The 23,366-nt window shown below is 39.5% G+C and overlaps 1 protein-coding gene across 1 annotated transcript in view; it reads right to left on the bottom strand.

The window, feature by feature from the left end:
- The window catches only part of CDH13 (cadherin 13), a 498,153-nt gene that overhangs the window by 278,549 nt on the left and 196,238 nt on the right, over nucleotides 1-23,366 (bottom strand). The window contains 1 exon segment of the mRNA XM_075715390.1: nucleotides 12,343-12,459. Coding sequence (XP_075571505.1) covers nucleotides 12,343-12,459 — 117 coding nt within the window.

Below are 23,366 nucleotides of genomic sequence, written 5' to 3'. Positions count from 1 at the left end.
CCGCTACTCCATGGAAGTGCTGAGTGATGAGGACAAGCTTATAAAGACTGTTACATCTCAGCTTAAACCACAACTTGAGCTAAATAAAAATGCTAAAATAATGAGCTGGCAAAATTGTGCAAATATGTTAACAGTCATTTCAATTCTTAGATAGAATTTGTATAAATATTTATTCCATGTTGTTCACCTGTTCTTCAGAAATATGAGACAGATAGTAGTAACATGGCAGGAAAATAAGATATGGAAGAACAACAATGCAACCAATACTTGCTTATAAGAGCAGATTAAATTGCAAGACTTTCCAACAGAAGCAAATGTACTCACAGCAGCATCTCACAGACTAAAATGGGAGAAAAAGCACATACAAAGTCAATAGCATCGACCAAGAAGAGAGTACATGAAAGCCCGGATATGTGTGTACAAGCCTGTACTCATTTATTGTTATGCCTCTCTGAGTATGTATGTGTATATAAACACAGTATGGAGGGCATGATTCCTGTATTCAAATGCCAAATATATAAATTCCAATAGTTGGCATGACTTCATAAACAACCTCAGAATATCTGAAGAATATGATGGCCAAACCAAAAATCAATGCTCTTGCTAATTTAATTATAGGACATTGGAAAGCAGGTTAATCCAAAAGTACAGTTATCTGAATTTTCATTTGCCTTTGCTTAAGGAATGTTTCAATGGCAGAAAGTGATTTTTCTCTTTTTCACTGATTTAAGAAAGTAGAGTGGTCAAACTAGAATGTTCTTTTCAAAAGATAAGCAAAAGGAAATTGGAGATTTTTGTAATTGAAAATTTTAGTTCAACAATGGATCATTGATTACAATGAAATAATTAATATTTTTATATATTTGACCCTGAAAGAAAAATAGTTCAATAGAGTAGAGCAACATTTACTTCAAAATGACATATTATTAACTAGGACAAAAGATACCAGCTCGTTCACGTACGGACAGGATGAGCAGACAGTGAAGTAGATTGAAAACTGGCTGAACAGCTGGACCCAGAGCGTGGTGATCAGCAGCACAAAATCTAGGAGGAAGCCAGTAACTACAAGTGTATGCTGGGGGTCAATACGGGGTCCACTCCTATTCAACATCTTCATTAATGATCTGGATGATGAGGCAGAGCGTACGCTCAGCAAGTTTACCAATGACACAAAACTGGGAGGAGTGGCTGATACACCAGAGGGTCATACTGCCAGAGGGACCTCAACAGGCTGGAGAAATGAGCTCTGTGGAATCTCATGGGGAGCTACAAAGTCCTGCACCTAGGTAGGAACAACCCCATGCACCAATATGCATGCTGGGGGCCACCCAGCTGGAAAGCAGCTTTGCAGAAAAGGACCTGTTGTTCCTGGTGGACGCCAAGTGGAACATGAGCCGCAATGTGCCCTTGCTGCAAAGGCGGCTAATGGTATCCTGGGCTGCATTAGGCAAAGTATTGCCAGCAGGCCGAGGGAGGTGATCCTTTCCCTCTACTCAGCTCCGGTGAGGCCACACCTGGAGTACCATGTCCAGTTCTGGGCTCTTCAGTACAAGAGAGGCATGGACGTTCTGGAGTCCAATGAATGTTGGGATGATTAAGGGACTGGAGCACCTCTCCTGTGAGGAAAGGCTGAGAGAGCTGGGATTGTTTAGCCTAGAGAAGACTCAGGGTGGATCTCATGAATGTATTATTCATATACCTGAAGGAAGGGAGCAAAGACCACCAAATCAGGATGTTTTAAGTGGTGCCCAGTGATGGGACAAGAGGCATTGGACACAAACTGAAACATGGAAGGTTCTGTCTGAACATCAGGAAACCCTTTTTTAGTGTGAGGGTGACTGAGCACTGTAACAGGTTGCCCAGAGAGACTGTGGAGTCTCCTACCTTGAAGATACTGAAAAACCATCTGGACACAGCCCTGGGCAACCGGCTGTAGGTGGCCCTGCTTAAACAGTGAGGTTGGACAAGATGACCTCCAGAGATCCCTTCCAATCCGAACCATTCTGTGATTCTGCCCTATAGGCTACAAATGACTTAGTCCACTTCTGAATTTCACAAATAGGGTTGCACACTAAGCGGTAAAGCTGAATAGCCAGAAAGGTTTAAAAAAGAAAGTTTCCTTTAGAGGGCAGCTGGAAAAGAACAACAGATGTTTTGGAAAGTAGAAGGAAAAATTGTTATTGCTTTAAAACACAGCTGCCATTATAGATACTTGGTTGAAACTAGGCAGTAGGCTTAAAATGAATCGGACAGCATAATAACTTAAATGCTGAGCTTTTTTTGTTTTTAGGAGACCAGATTAAAGAAGCAGGTGTTTAGCATCATACTCCTTCACCTACCCTACTGACCTGTTACCATACATCACTCTAAAATGCAAGAGAAAAAATTAGAAAGAAGAATCATCCATGTATGACAAAACCAAGAGCAAAACACAAAAAGATTAAAATTGGTTAGAAATCACTGAAGCGATCCAGCAGTTAGTCAGAAGAAAGAAAACTACTATTGTTCCCTGAGTGACAGCTATTTACTCCACCTTACAGATGAGCCATATATAATACATATCATTTTTCCTGCTGGAAATACTCTGCCAACCATTTTTTCTTAATACCACTTTAACAAGCCACAGCTAGTAATATTTTGTTGCCAGTCCAGTCTGCAAAATGCCTTTATTAAAGTCTTTCATTAATGTAAGTACTAAGGTTGACAGTATGACAGTATTTAGTTTTTAAATTGGCAGGGATAAGTTATTTTTCTTCCTAAAATGTCATTCATTTGGATATTGCTGTATATTACACTATACACTTGCTAACAACTGACTTGGCATAATAGGAAACCAAAGGAATAATTTGGAATGAAATAGGAAAAGAATTGGATAGAGAAGGTACAGTATTCAGATAACAAACAGACCACATCTGAAGCAGTATGAATCCAGTCACAGCTATCAAATAAATATCTTAATTGATTTAAAGGAAGCTCTATGGTCATGTTCTCTCCACTGACTGCTATATTCTGCAGATCTCATCTTCTCACTGGTAATATATATTAACACAGCACACTGCTGAGTAATGCTGGATAAGTCTGTTGCATTTGTCATCCTACTTAAAAGAAATTGTTACTGTAAGTAGATTTGTAGGAATAAATTTTAGAAATTAAAAGTACCAAGCAAACAGAAGTCCTGGATCCAAATATCCTGTTTTACCAATCTGAGATTACAGAATTAGGCCCTACATGTTGTTAAGGTTAAAATTTGGCCCTACTAACAACGCAGAGATCAAGGTTTTGCTCAAAAGCATACATTCAATAAGAAAATAGCTTTTTCAAGCTGGACAGATTGAGTCATTATTTCAAACAACTAAATTAAACTAGACAGAGAAAAGTCAAGGTGGATACCAAAAAACTTTCCACTAGTCAACTCAGGATATCAAATCATCTTGGAAGATTGTAAAGATGAAAGTTAACAAAAAATAGCTATAGTTTCATGAAAATGACAGAGAACCCAGCTGGGCCCAATGCTGGTTAACATCTTCATAAGTGATAGGCTGGAAAAGTAGACTAACAAGAACCTTATGAAGTTCAACATGGACAAGTGTAAGGTCTTGCACCTGAGAAAACATAATCCAGGAGTGCAGTACAGGCTGGGATTTACCCGGCTGGGGAGCAGCTCTGTGGAAAGGGACCTGGTGGACAACAAACTCGGTATGAGTGAACAGCGCGCTGCTGCAGCAAAGCAAGCCAACAGGATGCTGGGTTGCATCAACAAGGGCATCACCAGCAGAGATAAAGAAGTCATTATCCCACTCAGTGCTTGTCAGGCCACAGCTGGAATACTGTGTTCAGTTTTGGCCCACGCTGTACAAAAAAGTTGTGGACAGGCTGCAGAGGGTCCAGAGGAAAGCCACAAAGATGACCAAAGGACTGGGAAGCCTGCCACATGAGGAAAGGCTGAGAGAACTGCGTTTGTTCAGCCTTGAGAAAAGAAGGCTTAGGGGAGACCTTATCACCTTGTTCCAGTATTTAAAGGGTGGCTACAAAGAAGATGGAGACTCCCTTTTTACAAGGAGTCACATGGAAATAATGTGCGGTAACAGGTACCAGTTACTCCTGGGGAGATTCTGACTGGACACAAAATTTTTCGCAATGACAAAAATCAGTCATTGGAATAATCTCCCCAGGGAAGTGGTGGATGCTCCAACATTGGACACTTAAGATTCAGCTGAACAGGGTGCTGGGTCATCTTATCTAGACTGTGATTTTGCCAAGAAAGGTTGGACCAGATGATCCTTGAGGTCCTTTCCAAGCTGGTATTCTATGATCCTATGATAACTGAGTTAGGCAACAGCAATTTAATAATTATTATTCTGCATTCCTAGAAGGGGTTTTCTGGCTGCTGCTGTTGATGGCACTCTCCATTCATAGTATACTCAGCAATGAGGTACAGAATCACACCCTACATGCGATTCCTAAAACATGAGCCTGGGGGTTTATTTGGGTTGAGGAAGCTGGAAAGTGCCTGGAGTTTTGAGGAGATTCTTTGGGTTTGTTTTTGCAAAAATGACTATAATTAGCCATTTACGAAAAAAAACATTATGGAAAGGTGTCTAAAATCAGGCATCATTAGATGAAATAGCTGTTGCATCTAAAAATAATCCAAACATTTTCCTTAAAAACTTGAGTCTAAAATTCAGTTAGTGTGTCAATGAAAAATTAGTTGCCAGGTCTTTATTTCAACTCAGTTATTTTACACAGGCAATTTACTGGCAGGGACAGACTTTTTTTTCCTTCTACCTTCACCTGCAACACAGTTTAAGACATCAACTTCTGAGATCAAAGTTAACGCAAACTGTGACAGTTAAACTGTAGTATACTTTGCTGAACAGCTTCAGAGCACAAAATCTCTTCTGTTTGGTGCTCTCCTTAAGGTCATTAGCATCATTTATTATGAAGCAGGACATTAGGTACTAGATATTTCAATATTGGGCAGAAAATTTAATTCTGTCATTGCCACAGAACTGCTTTATCTCCAACATACTTGTAACCACAGTAATGTGCTGGTTTTGGCTGGGATAGTTAATTTTCTTCACAGTAGCTCGTACAGGGCTACGTTTTGCATTTGTGCTGAACAGTGTTGATAACACAGGGATGTTTCCATTACCGCTGAGCAGTGCTGACACAGAGCCAAGGCCTTTGCTGCTGCTCACCCCACCCCAGCAGCGAGCAGGCTGGGGGGCACAAGGAGTTCGGAGGGGACACGGCCGGGCCAGCTGACCCCAGCTGACCCAAGGGATATCCCACACCATATGGCGTCAGGCTCAGCTTAGAAAGCTGGGGGAAGAAGGAGGAAGGGGGGGGACACACTTGGAGTGATGGTGTTTGTCTTCCCAAGTAACCATTACGCATGATGCATCCCTGCTTTCCTGGAGATGGCTGAACACCTGCCTGCCGATAGGAAGCAGTGAATGAATTCCTCGTTTTGCTTTGCTTGCGTGCACGGCTTTTGCTTTACCTGTTAAACTGCCTTTATCTCAACCCACGAGTCTTCTCACCTTTACCCTTCTGATTCTCTCCCCCATCCCACCAGGGGGGAGTGAGCAAGCAGCTGTGTAGGGCTTAGCTGCTGGCTGGGGTTAAACCACGATAAGTAACTAGATAAGTATTCCTCAAATGTTTAAAAATTCTTTTATTCTTATTAACGACACCAAACACTGAAAAATAATGGTAAATGCTTATTATTTTCCAGTTTTCCAAGGCATCTGTTGCTCAAGTGTGATTCTTCTGAAAGATCTTAAGTAAACAGAAGTATTTTAACAGGGCTTTCCATTAAAATTCTGTTAGCTTAAAGAGAACAAATGTATTCTGTTGGAATTGTTTATGTGACTGTCAATATTTTAAAAAAAAGGGAAGTTTGAAGATAGTCCTTTCAGAAAAAGAGATAAATTTGAAGTGCTGTTTTCACTTAATGGTTTGTTAGGACATCAAATACATATCCCTTAATGAAAATTAATATGCTGTAGTTTAATAATTCATGTACTTGCATCGAAAGCCCTTTAATTTAATGGAGTGCTGTTCATTTCATTACATTCATTGCTGAGGTAGGTTGGTATTTTTCCATGAAGGTCAGAAGTGTGCCACTCCGTGCAAGCCATGAATTTGATCAGATGTTAAACTCTGACATGTCCAATGGTCTGTTCAGGTCCAACTCAGCAGGGTATTACACATTTTCAAGAACACTAGAATAGCAGGAAACCTCTAGGTGTCTGTTCTTTCACGATCAGAAGCAGCTGTATTATGCAGCTGTGATCGTATATTTACCAAACTTTGTATTCCTTCCTCAGTACTTCTATTGGAAATTAATTCCTTTTCTCTGGGGACTAGAAACATTTCTTCTAATTTTCTGCCAAAATTTATATCCATTAGTTATTAAGCCAGTATTTTCGTGTTGTTTAAATCATTAGACTCACTCTGGATTTACAGAAAACACTTACTGTGCTAGGCTGAACAAACTGAGCTCAGACATACATATTTCTGCCCAATCTTACTGTAGTAGTACCATAACTTGATTTTTCTTTAATCCCAATCTTTTTTCTTGCTGGATTAGAAAGACCTTTATTTATTAAGACTGTTTTTGTTGTGTAAGTGCTATTCATCAATAACAGCTTCACCCCCCGTCCCTTCTGTACATCTTTCTACCGCTCTTTGTTTGCTGCTTGTTTATGGATCCTCACCTGTGGATGTGTCTTTTACAACACTGAATGATAGACACACTTCAAACTTTAGCTCAGTGCTTTCCTTATATGCCATCAGACCTTGATGCAAGAAACTAGAACTCCTTGTACCTGAGTAATTCCATCTACCCTCTGAAAAAGGTCCTCACCCTGCAGTGCTTCCCAGGAGCCAACCATTCCAATATCTCCCTGTTGGCACCACTTTTTCAGCTGTCACTGAAATATTCTTGCCTTCTGGACAAGTCAGAATTCTTGCTGATGACCACCTCCCCTTTTCTGAGCATACGCTTCGGCACAGCCTGATCATTACATCAGATGTGGTGATGATTTGAAAACAACCAAACAGATACTAAAAACTAATTTTAAAAAATCCACTGGATTTTTCCTGTAGACCTCAGACCCACTTCTAGTTCCATAGTAAGAAGTACACGTTCTCACTTCTGCGTTGTTTTTTATAACTGACATGAAGATTCAGACCAAGAACTGAGATTCAGACCTTTACCAGCTGAGTTGGTAAAGACTCACACAGATCTCTCTCAGTGTTGGAAAGGCTTTTAGGTATATCTCCTCCATTCTGCACGTCATCCTGTTCTGTCAGTGCACACCATTATCTTCCACACTTGGACACCCACCCTACCTAGGTCCTTTCCCTCCTCCACTTCTCTTCAGACTCTCTCTCCCCACCCTCTCATTTTCTGCCTAATTTTCCAGTAGAACAAATGCACTTCTTAATTCAGCTTTTATTTCTTGTTCTTCTGTTGTCTTTCACATGTCCTCCTCTAATATACAATCCTTCTCTCTAGGTTCTCTTCAAAGGTCGGTGGATCACAATCATCTCTCTTTACACTATCACCTTCTTTTGAAACTTTTGCCTGAAGTTTGGCATTTTTTCCAGCTGCATCTTTAGTACTTCATACTTCTCTTCTGTGAAGCATATAATTTATCATATATAAACAGCCTCAATCAGATAGCCACTCAAAAATAATAAGCTTCCAGCAGCTTTTACATCCTGTTATCTTCAGTTTCCTCCTCTCTTCAGGTTTTTTCTATTGCTGCATTAACAGACAAAATGTGTTTTGTCTTTGCCTTAAATTCACAGCTCAGAGGAAGGGGAAAAAAAAAACCAACCCAAACACCTCCTCGTAGATCTTAAAGATTTCTATCCTGTTTGCTAGCCTGCACCACTTCTTCTCTTGAGCTTTTGTTTAGGTCAGTCCTGCCATCTAATTGTCATTTGGCAGCTAACTGTTCATCAGCCCAGATCAAAGGCAGGGAGTATATATACACTATCTGATGCAAAATATCTGAATGAATGCCCTCTCCTTCCAAAAGGACCAAACAGCCAAGCAATAAAGAAACAAATGGTATTACTGGCAAAAAATAAGGTTTTGCTTTTTCTTCATTCAGCAGTTTCCCACAAAGTCTCCCGTGTACCTCTCTGTGTCTTCTGGCTTTCACTGAGCATAAAAATTACTGCCAATTTTTAACAGGCTGCTCACTGCTTCCAGATTTTATGTGTCAACAATTAAAATATTCATCCTTATGAAAGGAAATTCCTTTAAATTAAAGAATAGAGTCATGGATTCATCATATGTCCATCAATAAAACCCACAGCAAAGCCTTCCAGCCCATATTAAAAACACTCTCACTTTACAGATGTCCTCCTCTCTTAATGTCTGGAAGAAGAGCTGGACTTGTTGACCATCTCCACAATTACCTTCCTGCACTTTGAGCTCTGCATTAGTGTAAGGATTAAACTTCAAAAAGTACCATCATGCAGTTCATCACCACAGTTAAAGTGTGTCTGGAGACTGTCATCAAATAGATGCATAGAACCACCACTCTTAAGTTAGTCTTAGAAAACATTTCCATAGCTTAGTGGCGAATAACCTATCACCATAATTACAAGATAATCCTGCATCCCACTGTTTTGTACTTCATTTGACTTGATGTGGACAAATAAACCAGAAAAGTAACATATGGAGGGAGACTAAAAATTGAATATCATATCCTTGTGCTATACCAGCAAGAGCCATACAAAACACATCAATAACAGACAACAGTTGTAGCTTGGGCCATCTGGACACAAAGGCCCATATTACCAAGACTGTATTAAAGTATTTTAATCTTGCTAGTTTCCCCCAGGAATGGGGGATAATATGCAAAAGCTTAGATTCTGCTAAAAGGTGAGATTCCTCTACCTACAAGCATAGCACATCTATGATAGTTATTTAATTAAGAGATACCCTAATGAAGGGTGTGCAAATGGCAAAGCAATAATTTCATTCCTAAGCGAGTATGCTGGAAAGCCAGTAACAGCACAGAGAACAGCCTCTATACATGTATTTCCTTGTTAAGCTAAATACTGATTTGAATATTTGTTATTAATTAAAACAAAGCAATTTTTTCACTTGTCCAGTGCAAGATCTCCTTCCTGACTTATATTACCAAACCTTAATGAATAAAGTCCTCTAAAATCCCCATGTTTCTTCGTGCTATTGTTTTCTAATTGTGAAATAAAATGTAATTAATTGTTCTCCCCCTGCTCTCCTATTTTTTGCACATCTGCCCGGCTCCCAGCTAAGTGCTAACAAGCTCAAGTGTTGGTGGCTGCTGCAATCACTTCCAAACAACCTTGTGCATTTCCAGGCAACATAGCATGGGTTGGAAAGCAAGAGGCAGTCAGGGCAGATGAATAAACGACACTGGTAATTTGCTAAAGCAGGTGAAAGAAAGGGAAAATAACATACTCAGGGTGCATCTGGAAACCTAACTTTTATGTGGACAAAAAAAAAGTTGGAATTAGTTTTCACACAGGAAAACGTATGGTTATTCCCCCCTACACACATATATTATTGTATCTGAATTCCTTGTTCCTAAATGATTTTATTGCTACGTCTGAATAAAATACAAACTGCACCACCATGCGATCTCACAGAGATTTGACCAGGAACACCCATTACAGAGGAGCTCAGAGGGACACTGCTGGCAGTGTTGGGCAGACGGGGTGAACCCTTGTGAGCCCCTGCGCTATGAGACAAACTCTGCTGTTCCCATCACAGCAGACCTACACGAGTCCTCAGCCCTGGCTGCTGGCAGGCATTATGTGACAACAGTTTGATCCAGAATATGCTTTCCTTTCTTCTTCCTTCTAATTTTTTAAATTCTATTATAACATGCAAATTATCCATCCTCTGTATGTTTTCTCTCTTCCCCAAAACCACTATAGAAACCACAGCTACTAAACACATCTGCAATGTCCCTTCACAGTGATTACAACAGACCAGCGACAGCAAAGTTTAAGTTCAAGAGAAATTCATACACATCAGAAGCTGTAATTCATGAGTCCATGTAGTGCCCTGTTGAGGCTTCTGAAGATAAGACCCAAAATATTGTGGAAGAGGAAATAAATGTGTTTCTTATGCCTTGCAGAAGTGGGCAACTAAATTAATTTTTGCAAATTCATGAAGCTACATACAGTTCACAATAAACATCTAAAGTTAAATGAGACAGATGATGAACTTTTTCTACAGTTTGTGCAGGATCTGAAACAAGTACATGAATGGGGTGTCTAAGGCTCTCTAGATTCGTACAGACTATTCTATTGCTGAAGACATCGTAGACTATCTTATGAAGATCTGTGACCTATCAAAAAGACCTAGAAGAATTGCTTTTAATTTCAGCATTGACTCCTACTGAACTTTTTAGTTGGGGAACAATAGATGCTCTTCCCTACCATTAGTATATCTGAGGCTCCAAACCTTTTTATTTATGCTTTGTGAGCATTCAGTTGCAATTTACTGCAGTTGATCTAGAATACTTCATTCCATTATTTTAAATATCTCTAAAATTTTTGTCTCACTTGATGCATATACACTCTACGTTACTACTTGTAATAGCCAAACTACTCATGTCTAAATACCTAAATTAGAAATATACTGGGGGGAAAAAAGATCTATTTAAAGACTTCTAAAACCAATGACAGCTCAAAGTATTTCAAGGTGCTGATTATTTGCAGTACCTATAATTTAAACATTAGTTGAGGATAGGTATCTTAAGACCTTTGAAAAACAGACTGCCCGATGCTTTTACACTTCTGTGTTTGTACATCATCTAATGCACTTGTGATCCCTGACTAGCATTTCAGGAACGATAACAAATCAAGATGACAAGATGCTAGGAAAATGTTTAAGTACAGATAGAACCTGCTTCATCTCATTCTGCTTAAGGAGCCTCGGTTACCAGGACTAGCATTCTGAACTTCCAATAAAAATACTTAACGAAGGCACTTCTAGAGGGCAACTCAGACTACCTCAGATCTAAAAATTCTGTGTTCATGAGCAGTAGCAGTAAAAGGGGAGAGGGAGAAATAAATCAGTAACAAAAAAAAAGAAAGCCTATAGATCTGTGTATAAGTAACCTTTTTAATTCTCTCACTGCTTTAAAATTGCACAACAGAAGTCTTAAAAATTAACTATTTATCACTAACATATTAACCAACAATATTTACTTCAGCTATTGATCATTAATTCTCAAACACTGAAATGTGAAGGGAAAAGTTCAGAAATGGCTTTCGAAAGTTTAGAACACATTAAAAAATACTTCAGAAAGATAGAAAAACGTACAGAAATTTATGAGATCAGTATAAATTATTGATGGGGAAAGGGGAGAAAATTAAATCTTCATAGATTATTCTTTCTTTTTACTGATAGGAAAACAACCTTTCCTAATTATTAGAGTAACTGATTAGGTGCCAGCTGGCTAAATTACACATCGACCGTAGAATAAAATTCTGCCCTCGAGCTGTGCATTTAGCTCCAGAGATCATATTGGCAGGAATTAGGAATAGACGCCACAGCTGTACAGGCCGTCGTGTCATTCACACACCTACTAAAGTCGGAGTGATGCATAGCAGTCCCTGCTTCAAAACTGCCAGCATGCAAAATATATTCATGTAATTACAACTTCTGATGCCTAAATGGCCATTTGAGCAATTATTGGTATTATAGTTTAAATGATTTTGTCTATATGAGCTGTATATCTGAAGTTCTGGAAAAGTGTCCGTTAGAACTCTCATCTGTCTGGTTGCCTGCAGACAGGAGAAAAACTTTCCACTTTGTCAGACTTTTGCAAACAACAAAAACTGAAAACACCTGCAAAGACTGATTTTGTCTCTGGACACTAGAAATTAACTAAGGAATGAACGAAAGACAGTTTTACATGTAATGCCTTATGAAATGCCTTCTAGATCTTGAGAATGGAAACAAGATAATCCACACTATGCAGTAGGACAGTCTTCATAACGTTCCTGGCCTAGATCTCAGCCCCAGTCTAACACACAGATACACAGGTAGGCAGCAACCTCTGCTGAAGAGAGCAGCTACATGGAAACGTACGTCTCTGATTTTTACCAGGATGTATGCTGTTAGTCTGCCATGAATACAAAGCCATTTTCATCTGTCTACACAATATAGACAGCAAAACAATCTTCTCTGTTCAGTTTTATGTTTCTTAATTTTGTCTGGGATATTACTACCAACATGATAGGCATTACAAAATTTTGAGAGAAATAGCTCTATTACTTAATATCAAAATTTGATCCAGTTCTTTGTTGACTTACCTTGCCAACAGATCTGGGGAACGGTGGTCTTTGATTTTCAGGAATTAATATCGGAGTTGCCAAAATAGCCCTTTTTTGTCTTGGAATTCCCAGGTTGCCTTCTATCTTAAAGATTTCCTAAAAAAAGAAAAAGACCAATTGCAAAGACTTTCAAAACAATATGCAGTTGTTATTTCTATTCCCTGCATCTTTAGGCAAAATTAACATGACCTACCAGATTTGAGGGTTTGTATGATATGTTTTCTAGCAACCAGTGATAACATATCAAACTATTCATTTACATCTGTCAGGTTACTCTGCTTATTACAGCAACAGTGGACAGGCCATATTCATTTTGTATTCCTGTAGACTGGTTTTAAACCTAAGCAAATGCGTCTACCATCCTAACCTGACTCTTGCTTAAATCATAAATCTTAAACAAGGTCTGGCTTACCTCAAATACTTGCATGAGACCTGTAAAAAGCCACACTTTAAATGTCTTACATAATTTTCACATCTTGCATCAATACTGGGTTGCTTCTCAGTTCAGGCTTTTAATCAAACAGAACTTACAGGTGAATCTGCTGAGACTGTCCCCAGCTAATGAACTTTCAGTAAACACCAAAAGCTTGCAACTTAAAAATAAAAATAGGCACCAAACCCCAGGTGTAACTTAGAATATCAGCTAGCAGGGTTTTTTTGTATTGGACGTTTTGGGTTTTGTTTTGGTTGTGGTGGGGTGTTTTTGTTTGCTTGGGTTTTCTTTTTTTCCCCCCTTCCTAAGAGAAAACTTCATGCTATTGTATCAGAAAGAACAAAAGTAGCAGTGGTTTATACACAAGCCTTCCTCTTCCTGCTGCATTTTCTGGAGTATTTAGTTCTAACTGAGCTTCAGGCAATTCAGCACTTTGAGCTACAGCAAACTTTTCACAGTGGCCTCTGGCCCCTAGAAAACTCTGTCCGTCACACTTTTGCCTTCCCTCCCCTCCTGCTCTCTGATCCTCTCAGTGCTCTCTCTGCATGAGCTGCAGTTTCCCAGAGCCCCCCGCCGCCTTCCTTTTGCTTCCTCCTACAGTCTCTGCAACCCTCTTCTCCAAGCACAGTTACCACCAAGGTCGATACCAGCCTCTCCCCATCTCCCAAAGCTTTCCCCTCGATCCAGGCAGGAGGGGACTGAGGGAGACAGGGGGAGTGGGGGGGAATGAGGGGGCGGGGAGAACCCCACCCCCCAAAAAAAAAACCTTCACAAATTTGTACTGTATTGGGAATTGTGAAACTGAAAAAGATTTAGTTTACTACTATTCATTCAGGTTGTCATGACAGTTTTACAAAAGAAATCATAGGTCAAATTAAATGTCTAATACCAATAAGGCAGTTACATCCAACAGATATAACACTTTGCTCTGCTCTCTTAATGCAGAAGCTTAATTAATGTTTGGACTGGATGATCTTAAAGGTCTTTTCCAACCTAAATGATTCTATGATTCTAAACCTAAGTTTCCCAGTCAGTTCTGGAATCCATGTTGTTGTTTTACTAGCTGCTACTTTACTACATAAGGAGAGCTCCATCCCTAGGCTGTATTTTTATAAAACTGCAAAGCTGAATGAGTTTTCTTGGTGGCATGATCTGGACATCTGTCAGTCAAGAACTCCTGCTGCCATCTGTATAGCTGCCTCCCATCTAACAGGTTTATCATCAGCAAAACACTGTTCTACCTCTACTAGCTCTAGCATCACTTTTCAAATTTGACAACAAACAGCAGCAAGGGAAACTCAAGCCTTCAACAGTCAGCTTCAGACATGATAAAGTCAAAGAGCAGTGGAAAGCATGCAGAGAATCCCTCCTCACAATTTTGCCAATTTTCGTAATTTTGAGGCTTACCCTGCGACAGGGTTCCCATCTCTCCCACAGGCTTTGCCACTTCTTTCTAATCTTTCAGTCTGCAGGCCACTTGGGTCCCTATTTTTGTCTTTCAATTCCTCTCCCAAAAGAATTTTCCCTAATAAAAATTTGTGAGAAAGTTCAAGATAAAAACATTTGAACTCTCAAATAAAAAGGAAAGAGCTGAATTCTGTCCAAAGCCAAACTCACAGAGCAGTAAGCTTTCAAAATCACTTACACTGTAAACACAGCAGTTTGGCTGGCATGCATCTGTGACATTTCTAAGGAGAGTAAAAGTGACTACCAGTATGTCTAAGAGGAAGCATCAGTTCTTTAGCTCAGCAGCAGCAGCACTCAACTGATCACAACTTTCACTTGTGCTAACTCCTACCTTAATGGTTGCCCTTCAGCTCATGAAAATGTAAAGAAGAACTCCCAGATGCATGCTCTTTGGAGATGAGCACGACATTTATTCAGATTTACATCTCTTTGTATCATAGAATCCTAGAATGGTTTGGGTTGGAAGGGACCTTTAAAGGTCATCTAGTCCAACCCCCCTGCAATGAGCAGGGACAACTTCAACTACATCAGGTTGCTCAGAGCCCCATCCAACCCGACCTGGAATGTTTCATGTTCCTTTCTATACTAGTTTGAGGAGTAAAAAAGGAATTTTCAGATTGTTCAATACCTAGAGATGTCCCAATTTTGGTAGTCATAGACCTATAAGCAATTAATTCATCACTTTCTCATGACAGGTTATCTTTACACTTTCCCAGGAGGTCCACAAGTGGAAGAAAAAGCCAAATTATATTCAATGAGTCAACACTGCAGTCATTAATGCAAAGAAGCAAAGTTCTGAAGGAAAGCAGAAGGGTGTGCCTCCAAGTCCAGATTTCTGAGCAGGACTTTGGAATAAAAAAGGAAAAATAGTATTATTTGTTTGTTTGTTTTTAAACACGATTAGTCTGTTGCATGGGGAAGAAAGCTCCAGCAGATTAGGCACAGAAATGTAAGCACTTCTCTGAGTATGCTTCACACTGTTTATTCTTCAAATCTCACTGCTGGTTTTTAACTACTGATTTCTTCATGATCATTTCTCTCTTTCTCATCATCCCCTGGTGTCTAACAGCAACATGACCAATTAAATGAGTAGCCAAAAGCATCACTATGGAATGCAGGTAAACAGAAAGGAAGAAAAGGTCAAGAGTACTTCACCAACACGTTTAATAATTCAGTGCTGTTTGTGGTTATTATAATGATTTCCCCAGTTGTAAAGAACAGGGAAAAAGAAAGAACATTTTGCTTAATGCCAAGCAGCTGCAACTGATGGTTTGATCCTCAACCAGTATGTCAGACAGAAGCCAAAGAATCTGAAATTACATGTGCACTTAGCACCTGATTCAACAGTCAAAACACTGAAAAGATTCCCATTCATGGGTGGATATTTTGCATATATAATAATTTTTACAGAATTCACCTTCTTAATTTCTTGAAGAAGCAACTCACAAGGGATATGAAATTACTCCAGACAGAGTTGGTAATTTTGCTTCAAATTTGCTTATAATATCAGGCTAGCATGATAACAGGAGTTGTCTTTTGCCCCTTGACACAAGTGAAACCCACAAAGGAGTTTTCTGTCATCTTTGCTGGAACCAGCTGATCAAAGACTATAGTACCTACCACGTCTTTGTAGCAGCCATGACTGCTGCCATGTAAGACAAGTATTTATGTGCCAGGAGTTTGGAGCTGGCAGTCCGGAGGGCCTGGAATGGCATGTCCCAGATGGGTGGTGCTCAACCAGCACCCAGAGAGCCAACAGCTATGATTACCATCTGCTTCTCCCACACCTGCTGCTTTGTACAATGAACAAAAACCTAAGGTGTGTGTCCAGAAATATCCATCCACAAGCAAAATTTAAAAACAAACAAACAAACAAACCAACCCCCCAAAAACAAACCCTCTAAGAAAAGTGCACCAAAAATACAAATTCTGGTTTACTGATTGACTTTTTTTTTTTTTAAGAAACCAAAATGGTAGGAGAGAAATCCTAACAGGTTCTTTATTTTTATTATTTAACTGCAATATCATATCTGTGATCTCTGTCTTTCAGCTGCTGTTTTCATAGACAGTGGATTATCTGATCAGAATCCAACTATCATTTCACTGTCCACCATTTCATAACCAGCTTTTACACCTTATTTTTGACTTCATTAAATTCCCTTTCTAGACATGGAATCAGTACAGCAATAGTTCAGGCCCCAATATGCTGATTCACTGGCAACAAAGCTTGATTCCCTATTCGCATTAAGCAAGCAAGAAACCCAGCCTCCTAATTTTTCCAGCATTGAGGTTAGGCTTTTATTGAAAGATGCCAGTCTGCCCAAACTATCATACTACGCAAGTTGCAATTTCCCTAGATCCCTTGCGGACTCTCCACTCTGTTTTGTTTTTCTTTCTTTTTACCAGGGGTTCTTGTGAGCAATGCAGTACTTGAACATTTGAATGAATGGCCTGGTCACTATGCAGTAGCAGGGACCATTACTCTTGGCAAAGAAAATTTCATTAGAACTTGTCATGGGAATAAGGTGGCTGAATACTGATATTGATTTGTCACATAAAGGTTGGAAACATCACCGGAGTGGCAATCTGTAATCCACTATGGTGACCAGAAAAGTGGTTGGGTTTCTTGCCATTTAGTTGTTTTTATATACCAAGCTTGATGGTATAAAATGGGGTCAAGTCCCAAATACAAAAAAATAGACAAAATTAATTGGATGCTTGTTGCAAGCAAAGTTCCTCTCAAATAGCAAATGGGATGTGGTATTCAGTGGTATACCAGTCTTCCTATAAAACAGCATCACTACATAAGACCAAAAAACTAAAACTGCATGCAGAGCAACTTAAGAAAAAATAATTTTTACATAATTCTCAGCTGAATTTTCACAACTGTGCTGTAATAGTTGCTTCATGTATGTTATTTCTATCAGCAGAATATTGTTATTATCAGCAGTATTAATAGCTAATGATTTCTAGAACATGTGCCAAAACAGAAAAACATTTTCTCATGTTGTTAATAATATGAAAATCTAAGAAATGTGCTGGGACTTTACTTGTAAGTTAAAGAACAACTGTTTAAACAAATAATTAACTCAATGAATAAAGTTAAGAGTTGTAAAGGTCAGTGGCATACACACAAACATCTGCTCAAACGTAATCTGTCCTCAATGCCTGTTAATGTCACCCTAAAAATCACATTGTATACTTTAGAAGAAAAAAGCCACCTAAAATCCAGCATGCTAAGGGGAATCAGATATTTCAGAGCACATAAGCTTCCAGGCTTGTGAAGCATGGTCAGATATAACATCTGGGTAATGGAAATTGCTGGTGGAACTTGATTTAATTACACTGGGTGTTTCTACCATTATAATTGTAACATAAATAGAGAGGCTGATCCTTATACTGCCTAACTGATATACCCATTAACTTCATAGACACTTGGTAATCTCAGACTACAGCTTTGCTACTGTGCCGTTCAGCTAGCTGTGCTATATGTATTTTTATAGGATGGAGGCTCCTTTTATCTTTAGAGGAGTCAAGAATATGTTAGGAAAAATTTTATTCTTGTTCAAATCATTCAGTCATGCGTAAATCATAACTATTTTAATGCTAATTTATTCTAAAATATTTTTGTAATGCATATGTGACAAAATGTCAGCTATCGTGGAGACAAATCTGAACTTTTGCTTTGTGAAATGATACATTCCATTATTGCCCTGAACCTCTTCAGTATCTTTTGTGATGGAAAAGTCCTGTTTCTATTCAAGTATAAGTTTCATTTATCTTCACACCTGCCTTATTCTGTGTCAGGGAAAAGTTTTTCTAAGATGATAATGGACTAAATGCCATTAACTTTCCTTTTGTACACATTAACCATGAGAGTTACCTGTTCTGAGAATAATACAAAAATGACAACCAAGTGCCTTTTCTTTTTTTAAATTAACATTTCAGACTTTTCTTGTCATCATTTAGTGAGTGTTATTTTCATTTTGAACCATATGTGAATCACCCCCTCTTTCAGGAAATCTCATATCGGTTCCACACTGCTCATTAAATATAATGATGTATCCCTTATACACAAACAACCAAATATGCTCTGACTGACTGCATCTGTCAAACAGCGTTGCAAATACGAGCTTAAGCAAAAAGTGGCTGACCTTATGTCTCTGTCTTCACCAGGATACACTAACACCACATCACTTATCACCATTAAAAATACCCTTCTCCCCAACTCTACTGTACTTACACTGGTTGCAAAGCAAACAAAAACAGACTCCTTTTACAGCATGCCAGAAAAAAAATCAAAAAATGTTAAACATGTCCCAAAACCTTCAGCACCTTAAGTAAATGTAGTGTAAATAAGGAAAACCCTTGCTGATGCAATTGCCAAGGTATACAAGCCTTAAGAAAAGTGCCCTGTAACAAACATTTACCTTGAAAACAGGTGGGGTTTTTTTGCTTTTTCTTTTTTCTTTTCATGAAAACTTCTCCCATTGGGTTAGATACCAAGCTGGTATTGAAAATAGTACTAGGCACATAGTGGAGTTCTGAAGCAATTAAAACCTTTCACAAATCTGATCCTTTTGAGACTTACCAAAGCCACATGGAAAATTCATTGCACAGCATGGACACAAAGCTTTAACTTCTTACTCCTAATATTCCTACTAAGCCCACTCAGTGGACTCCTTTCTTCACTTATATTGGAGGAACTCAAAATGTGAGAGCTCCCCTTTAACCCCCTTGCAAGCTTCACACATGTTGAAAACACCCTGATTTCCAGGGTGAGAAGGAGAAAGAACACATAGAACACATATCCCAGGTTCTGGGGCATGATAAAGGAATCAAAGGTGAACCGTTTGATGGGGCAGTAACCTATATAAAGCCACAAAATCTGTGGATTGATAGCAGACAACTGACAACTCCAAATGTGGAGCAACACGAGCAGCCATGAACCAGCTGTTCTATGTTTCACTTCTGGGATATAAGGACAACTTCTAATGAAGAAAATTTATTTCTTATGTAAAATAAATCCTATTCATGGCAGAAGTTGTCCTATCTTGGAAAAGCAGCTTTCTATGTTTTGCTGCAGGTCAGCCAGCTACAAGGATACAGAAGAAAATTAAGACATTTTATACCCATGTTCTTGATTGCTCAAGTGCTATGGAGTTCATTGCATTATAACGTGCTGCACAAAAGCAATTTCATGATACCCTAAAGCAATAGTACTGTATGTTAATGTATACTGTTTAATAGATCTAGTGGCTGGAGTCCCAGTCCCATGTCTGAATGGATGCATAAAACACACTTCTTCCTCCCCCCTACAAGGCTCCAAGCTGTGATTACAATTAAAACCTTCTCAGTCCCGCTCCCCAACAATATTTTTAAAGCTCTATTGCCACAGATTCCTTGTTATCCCTCAATTTTTTCATCATCTCCATTCCCTCAACAAAACAACCCCTCATCTGATTCCAAACACTGATTATTTACCTTGCTATTCCTCTCTAAGCTCTGCACGATCATTCTGTTCTTCCTGTGCACCTCCCGCATTCCCAAATAACACCTCACTTTCTCTTGCTGCAGGTCTCTGTAATTCTGCAAGTCTTGTTTTTCTTTGGAAAACATTAATTCCTTAACATTCATTTTGAATTTGTTTCTCTTGAACACTGATGATACAACTCTACCCAAACTGAAGTAATCTCAAATTTGCACTTTTTGTTTCCAGAAATACCTATTTTTTTTTCTATTCTTAGGGTTTTTTTTGATCAACATCCATCTTGGCATTACAACTCCAGAGCTTCCCTATTTCACCCATCTTTATCAGATAACCAGTTCCATTCCCCCACCAAAAGCACAGCCAGCGTTAAAATTTCTGAAATTCTGGTAGATTTGGGAACACTCATTCAAGCTCATTCAAGACAAGAAAAGTAACAGCAATTCCTCATATTGCCATAGTTTAACCCCTGACTTTCTCACTGGAAGCTGACATGACATGCGTGAAGCACTGCAGCAAATAGATTTGTATATGCCATAGATCAGTATAGAGCTGGAGAAATACCACCATAACACATCCAGGACCCTGTTCTCCCCTCCCCTGCTATTTTCCCAATGCACAGCCACCCAAGCCAATTCAAAGAACGTATAAATTCTGACAAATCACAACAGTGGCATTTTAAACTCTATGTGCATGGTGTAAACAGCAATTCAAGAAGCAGGACAGCAGAATGAGAAGCCCCTTGTTAAGCTACCAGCAGACCTATGGGTTTCAAAGCTTCCAGGTCATTGCTTCTCACTTTAAATACAAGCAGGTCTTTACTTAAAATGAGAATTAATCCATATCATGTTGGACAGATACAACATATCACTAATCCTGACTGTCCAGAAAAACATTTTTGCATCCCATAAAATTCTCAGGTGGGGAAATGAGGAATTCAGCCTTTGGACCGAGATTTCACAAAACCCAGAAAAAAATTCACAATGCAGACACTGACTGTATGTCATACAACCCTACCCTGTGCCTTCTGGCAACCTGAACTCTGCATGTGCAGTCAATTGGGCACACCCAGATGAATCATACTCCGCACAGCACAGATTACATATAGGAGACGTGGTCATGGGTATTGCAAAAAAATTGCCAGTTACCTCATGCTGAAAAACAAGACCCCTTTTATTAAGAGTCTGAGAAGTCTCTTTCTTGTTGCAGTAATCAAGGACAGATTAACTGGGAGGGAGTTTCAATACTTTTCTTTCCATTAGTGCTGGTACACCCTTGCATGTAACGTAAGATTGCAGTCATGTGCCTGCACCGCTTCCTTCCTCCTTTCCATTAGATCAGAGCTGTATTGACTCCTAGCAAAAATAATATGTTACATAAAACTGCAAAACAGGAATGCATTATGTTTAGATCATAGATCTGCATGACAACAAAGCCTGCATGTATTCTATTAGACTTGACTATGCATGCGTGGTGCTGCTCTACAGAGCTGGCCTTCTTGTGCTTTCCTATACAGGAGCTGCCAGACTGACAAATGAAGTGGTAGTCTGTGATGAAGACAAAATGCCCACTTAGATCTAGGCTACGGCAAAACTCCTCATTCACCAAGCTAGATCTGAAATTTTGTCGAAAGAGCTGAAATGTTAGTGCATTAATCCACTTCACTGCTTGGTCCAGCTACTCAGAACAAATTAATTAACAGGCATTAACTGAGTCCAAAGAGCTGAAATCGCAGTGTATTAATCCACTTCACAACTTGGGCTGTATTTTTACTCTTCAATACAAACAAATTAACAGACAGTAACTGTCTGATAGCAGCAGCTTAATTCTATTCCGTGACACAAATAAAGAGACAGTGTGGTAGTGTCTTGTGAACAACTTCTCATTACTACCTGAATGGTACTGGAGTTGGTACTGGACTTTGACTGCATTTGTCAAAGAGGAAAATACAAGACCCGTACACACCCTCTGTTATTTGTTTCCACCATAGTGACCCAATTAAATTCACAAGACAATGCCCCTTAGCTCTAAACCTTTCATTAGCCTGGACAGTCTCAAAGACCCACATAGTGTTACTGAAGAAGAGAGTACACAGGTGAAGTTCTGACTTAGATGAAAGGTATCTAACAATTCACGTGCCATAAAACAGCTTTTTAAAAAATACAACTACCAAGACACTTAAAAAAACCCCAGTCATTCACTCAAATTTTACTTCTAGATCCAACTTCTATAGAACTTGTAAAATATGCTAGTTAGAAGTAACAACATTGTTTTGGTTTTGCCATATCTATTTTGGGGTGGGAAATCAAAGCTCAGCTTTTTTATGGAACATTTCCAAAATAAAAGTGAAACATGCAAGATGGAGACCCAGACATAGGCTTGGAGATCTCAGTGTATTCTCACATTTCCCTTAATCACATGCTGGCAATTAAGTTTAATTCAGGAAATTCAAAGAGTGTACCTGTCAGGAATCAGGAGCAAATTAATTGCTGTACTGGAACAGATCAATGATTCACGAGCTGTAACATCAAGCTGCTAACAATATTAATTGCCACATACTTCAGGAAAAAGAGCCTAAAATGGCAGGAGTTATCGTTTACAATGGTTCGAAGGTTTTTTTTCCTGGATTATAACTGCTGAAACTAAAGTAGAGTACAGCTTTACAATACATGAAATGTGACATTGATGGTTCAATACTGTATATCATTACATCAGCAATAAAAGGAGAGCCAAGGAGGATCTCCATCCTTTGCTGGATGTGGGGGGGAACATTGTCACTGAGAACAAAGAAAAGGCTGAGGTACTTAATGCCTTCTTTGCCTCTGTGTTTAACAGCCAGACCAGTCATCCCCAGGGTACTCAGGCCCCTGAGCTAGAGGATAGGGATAGGGACCTGAATGGAGCCCTCATAGTCCAGGAGGAAGCAGTTAATGACCTGCTATGCCACCTGGATGCTCACAAGTCTATGGCGCCAGATGGGATCCACCCGAGAATACCGAGAGAGCTGGCAGAGGAGCTTGCCAAGCCACTTTCTATCTTTCATCTATCAGCAGTCCTGGTTAACAGGGGAGGTCCCTGATGACTGGAGGCTTGCCAAAGTGACACCCATCTACAAGAAGGACCAGAAGGAGGACCTGGGAAGCTACAGGCCTGTCAGTCTGACCTCAGTGCCAGGAAAGATTATGGAGAGGTTCATCTTGAGTGAACTCAACAGGCAAGTGCAGGTCAACCAGGGGATCAGGCCCAGCCAGCATGCGTTCATGAAAGGCAGATCCTGCTTGACCAACCTGATCTCCTTTTATGACCCGGTGACCTGCCTAGTAGATGATGGAAAGGCTGTGGATGTCATTTACCTGGACTTTAGCAAAGCTTTTGACACCGTCTGCCATAATATTCTCCTTGGGAAGCTGGCAGCTCATCGCTTGGATGGGCGTAGTCTTCGCTGGGTAAAAAACTGGTTGGGTGGCCGAGCCCAGAGAGTAGTGGTAAATGGAGTGAAATCCAGTTGGCAGCCGGTCATGAGCAGTGTTCCCCAGGACTATGTTTTGGGGCCAGCCTTGTTTAATATCTTTATCAATGATCTGGATGAGGGGATTGAGAGCACCCTCAGTAAGT

Source organism: Pelecanus crispus, chromosome 8 (genome assembly GCF_030463565.1).
Source record: "Pelecanus crispus isolate bPelCri1 chromosome 8, bPelCri1.pri, whole genome shotgun sequence".
Lineage (NCBI taxonomy): Eukaryota > Metazoa > Chordata > Aves > Pelecaniformes > Pelecanidae > Pelecanus > Pelecanus crispus.
The sequence above is the reverse complement of the archived record's forward strand: the minus strand, read 5'-3'. Positions and strand labels throughout refer to the sequence as shown.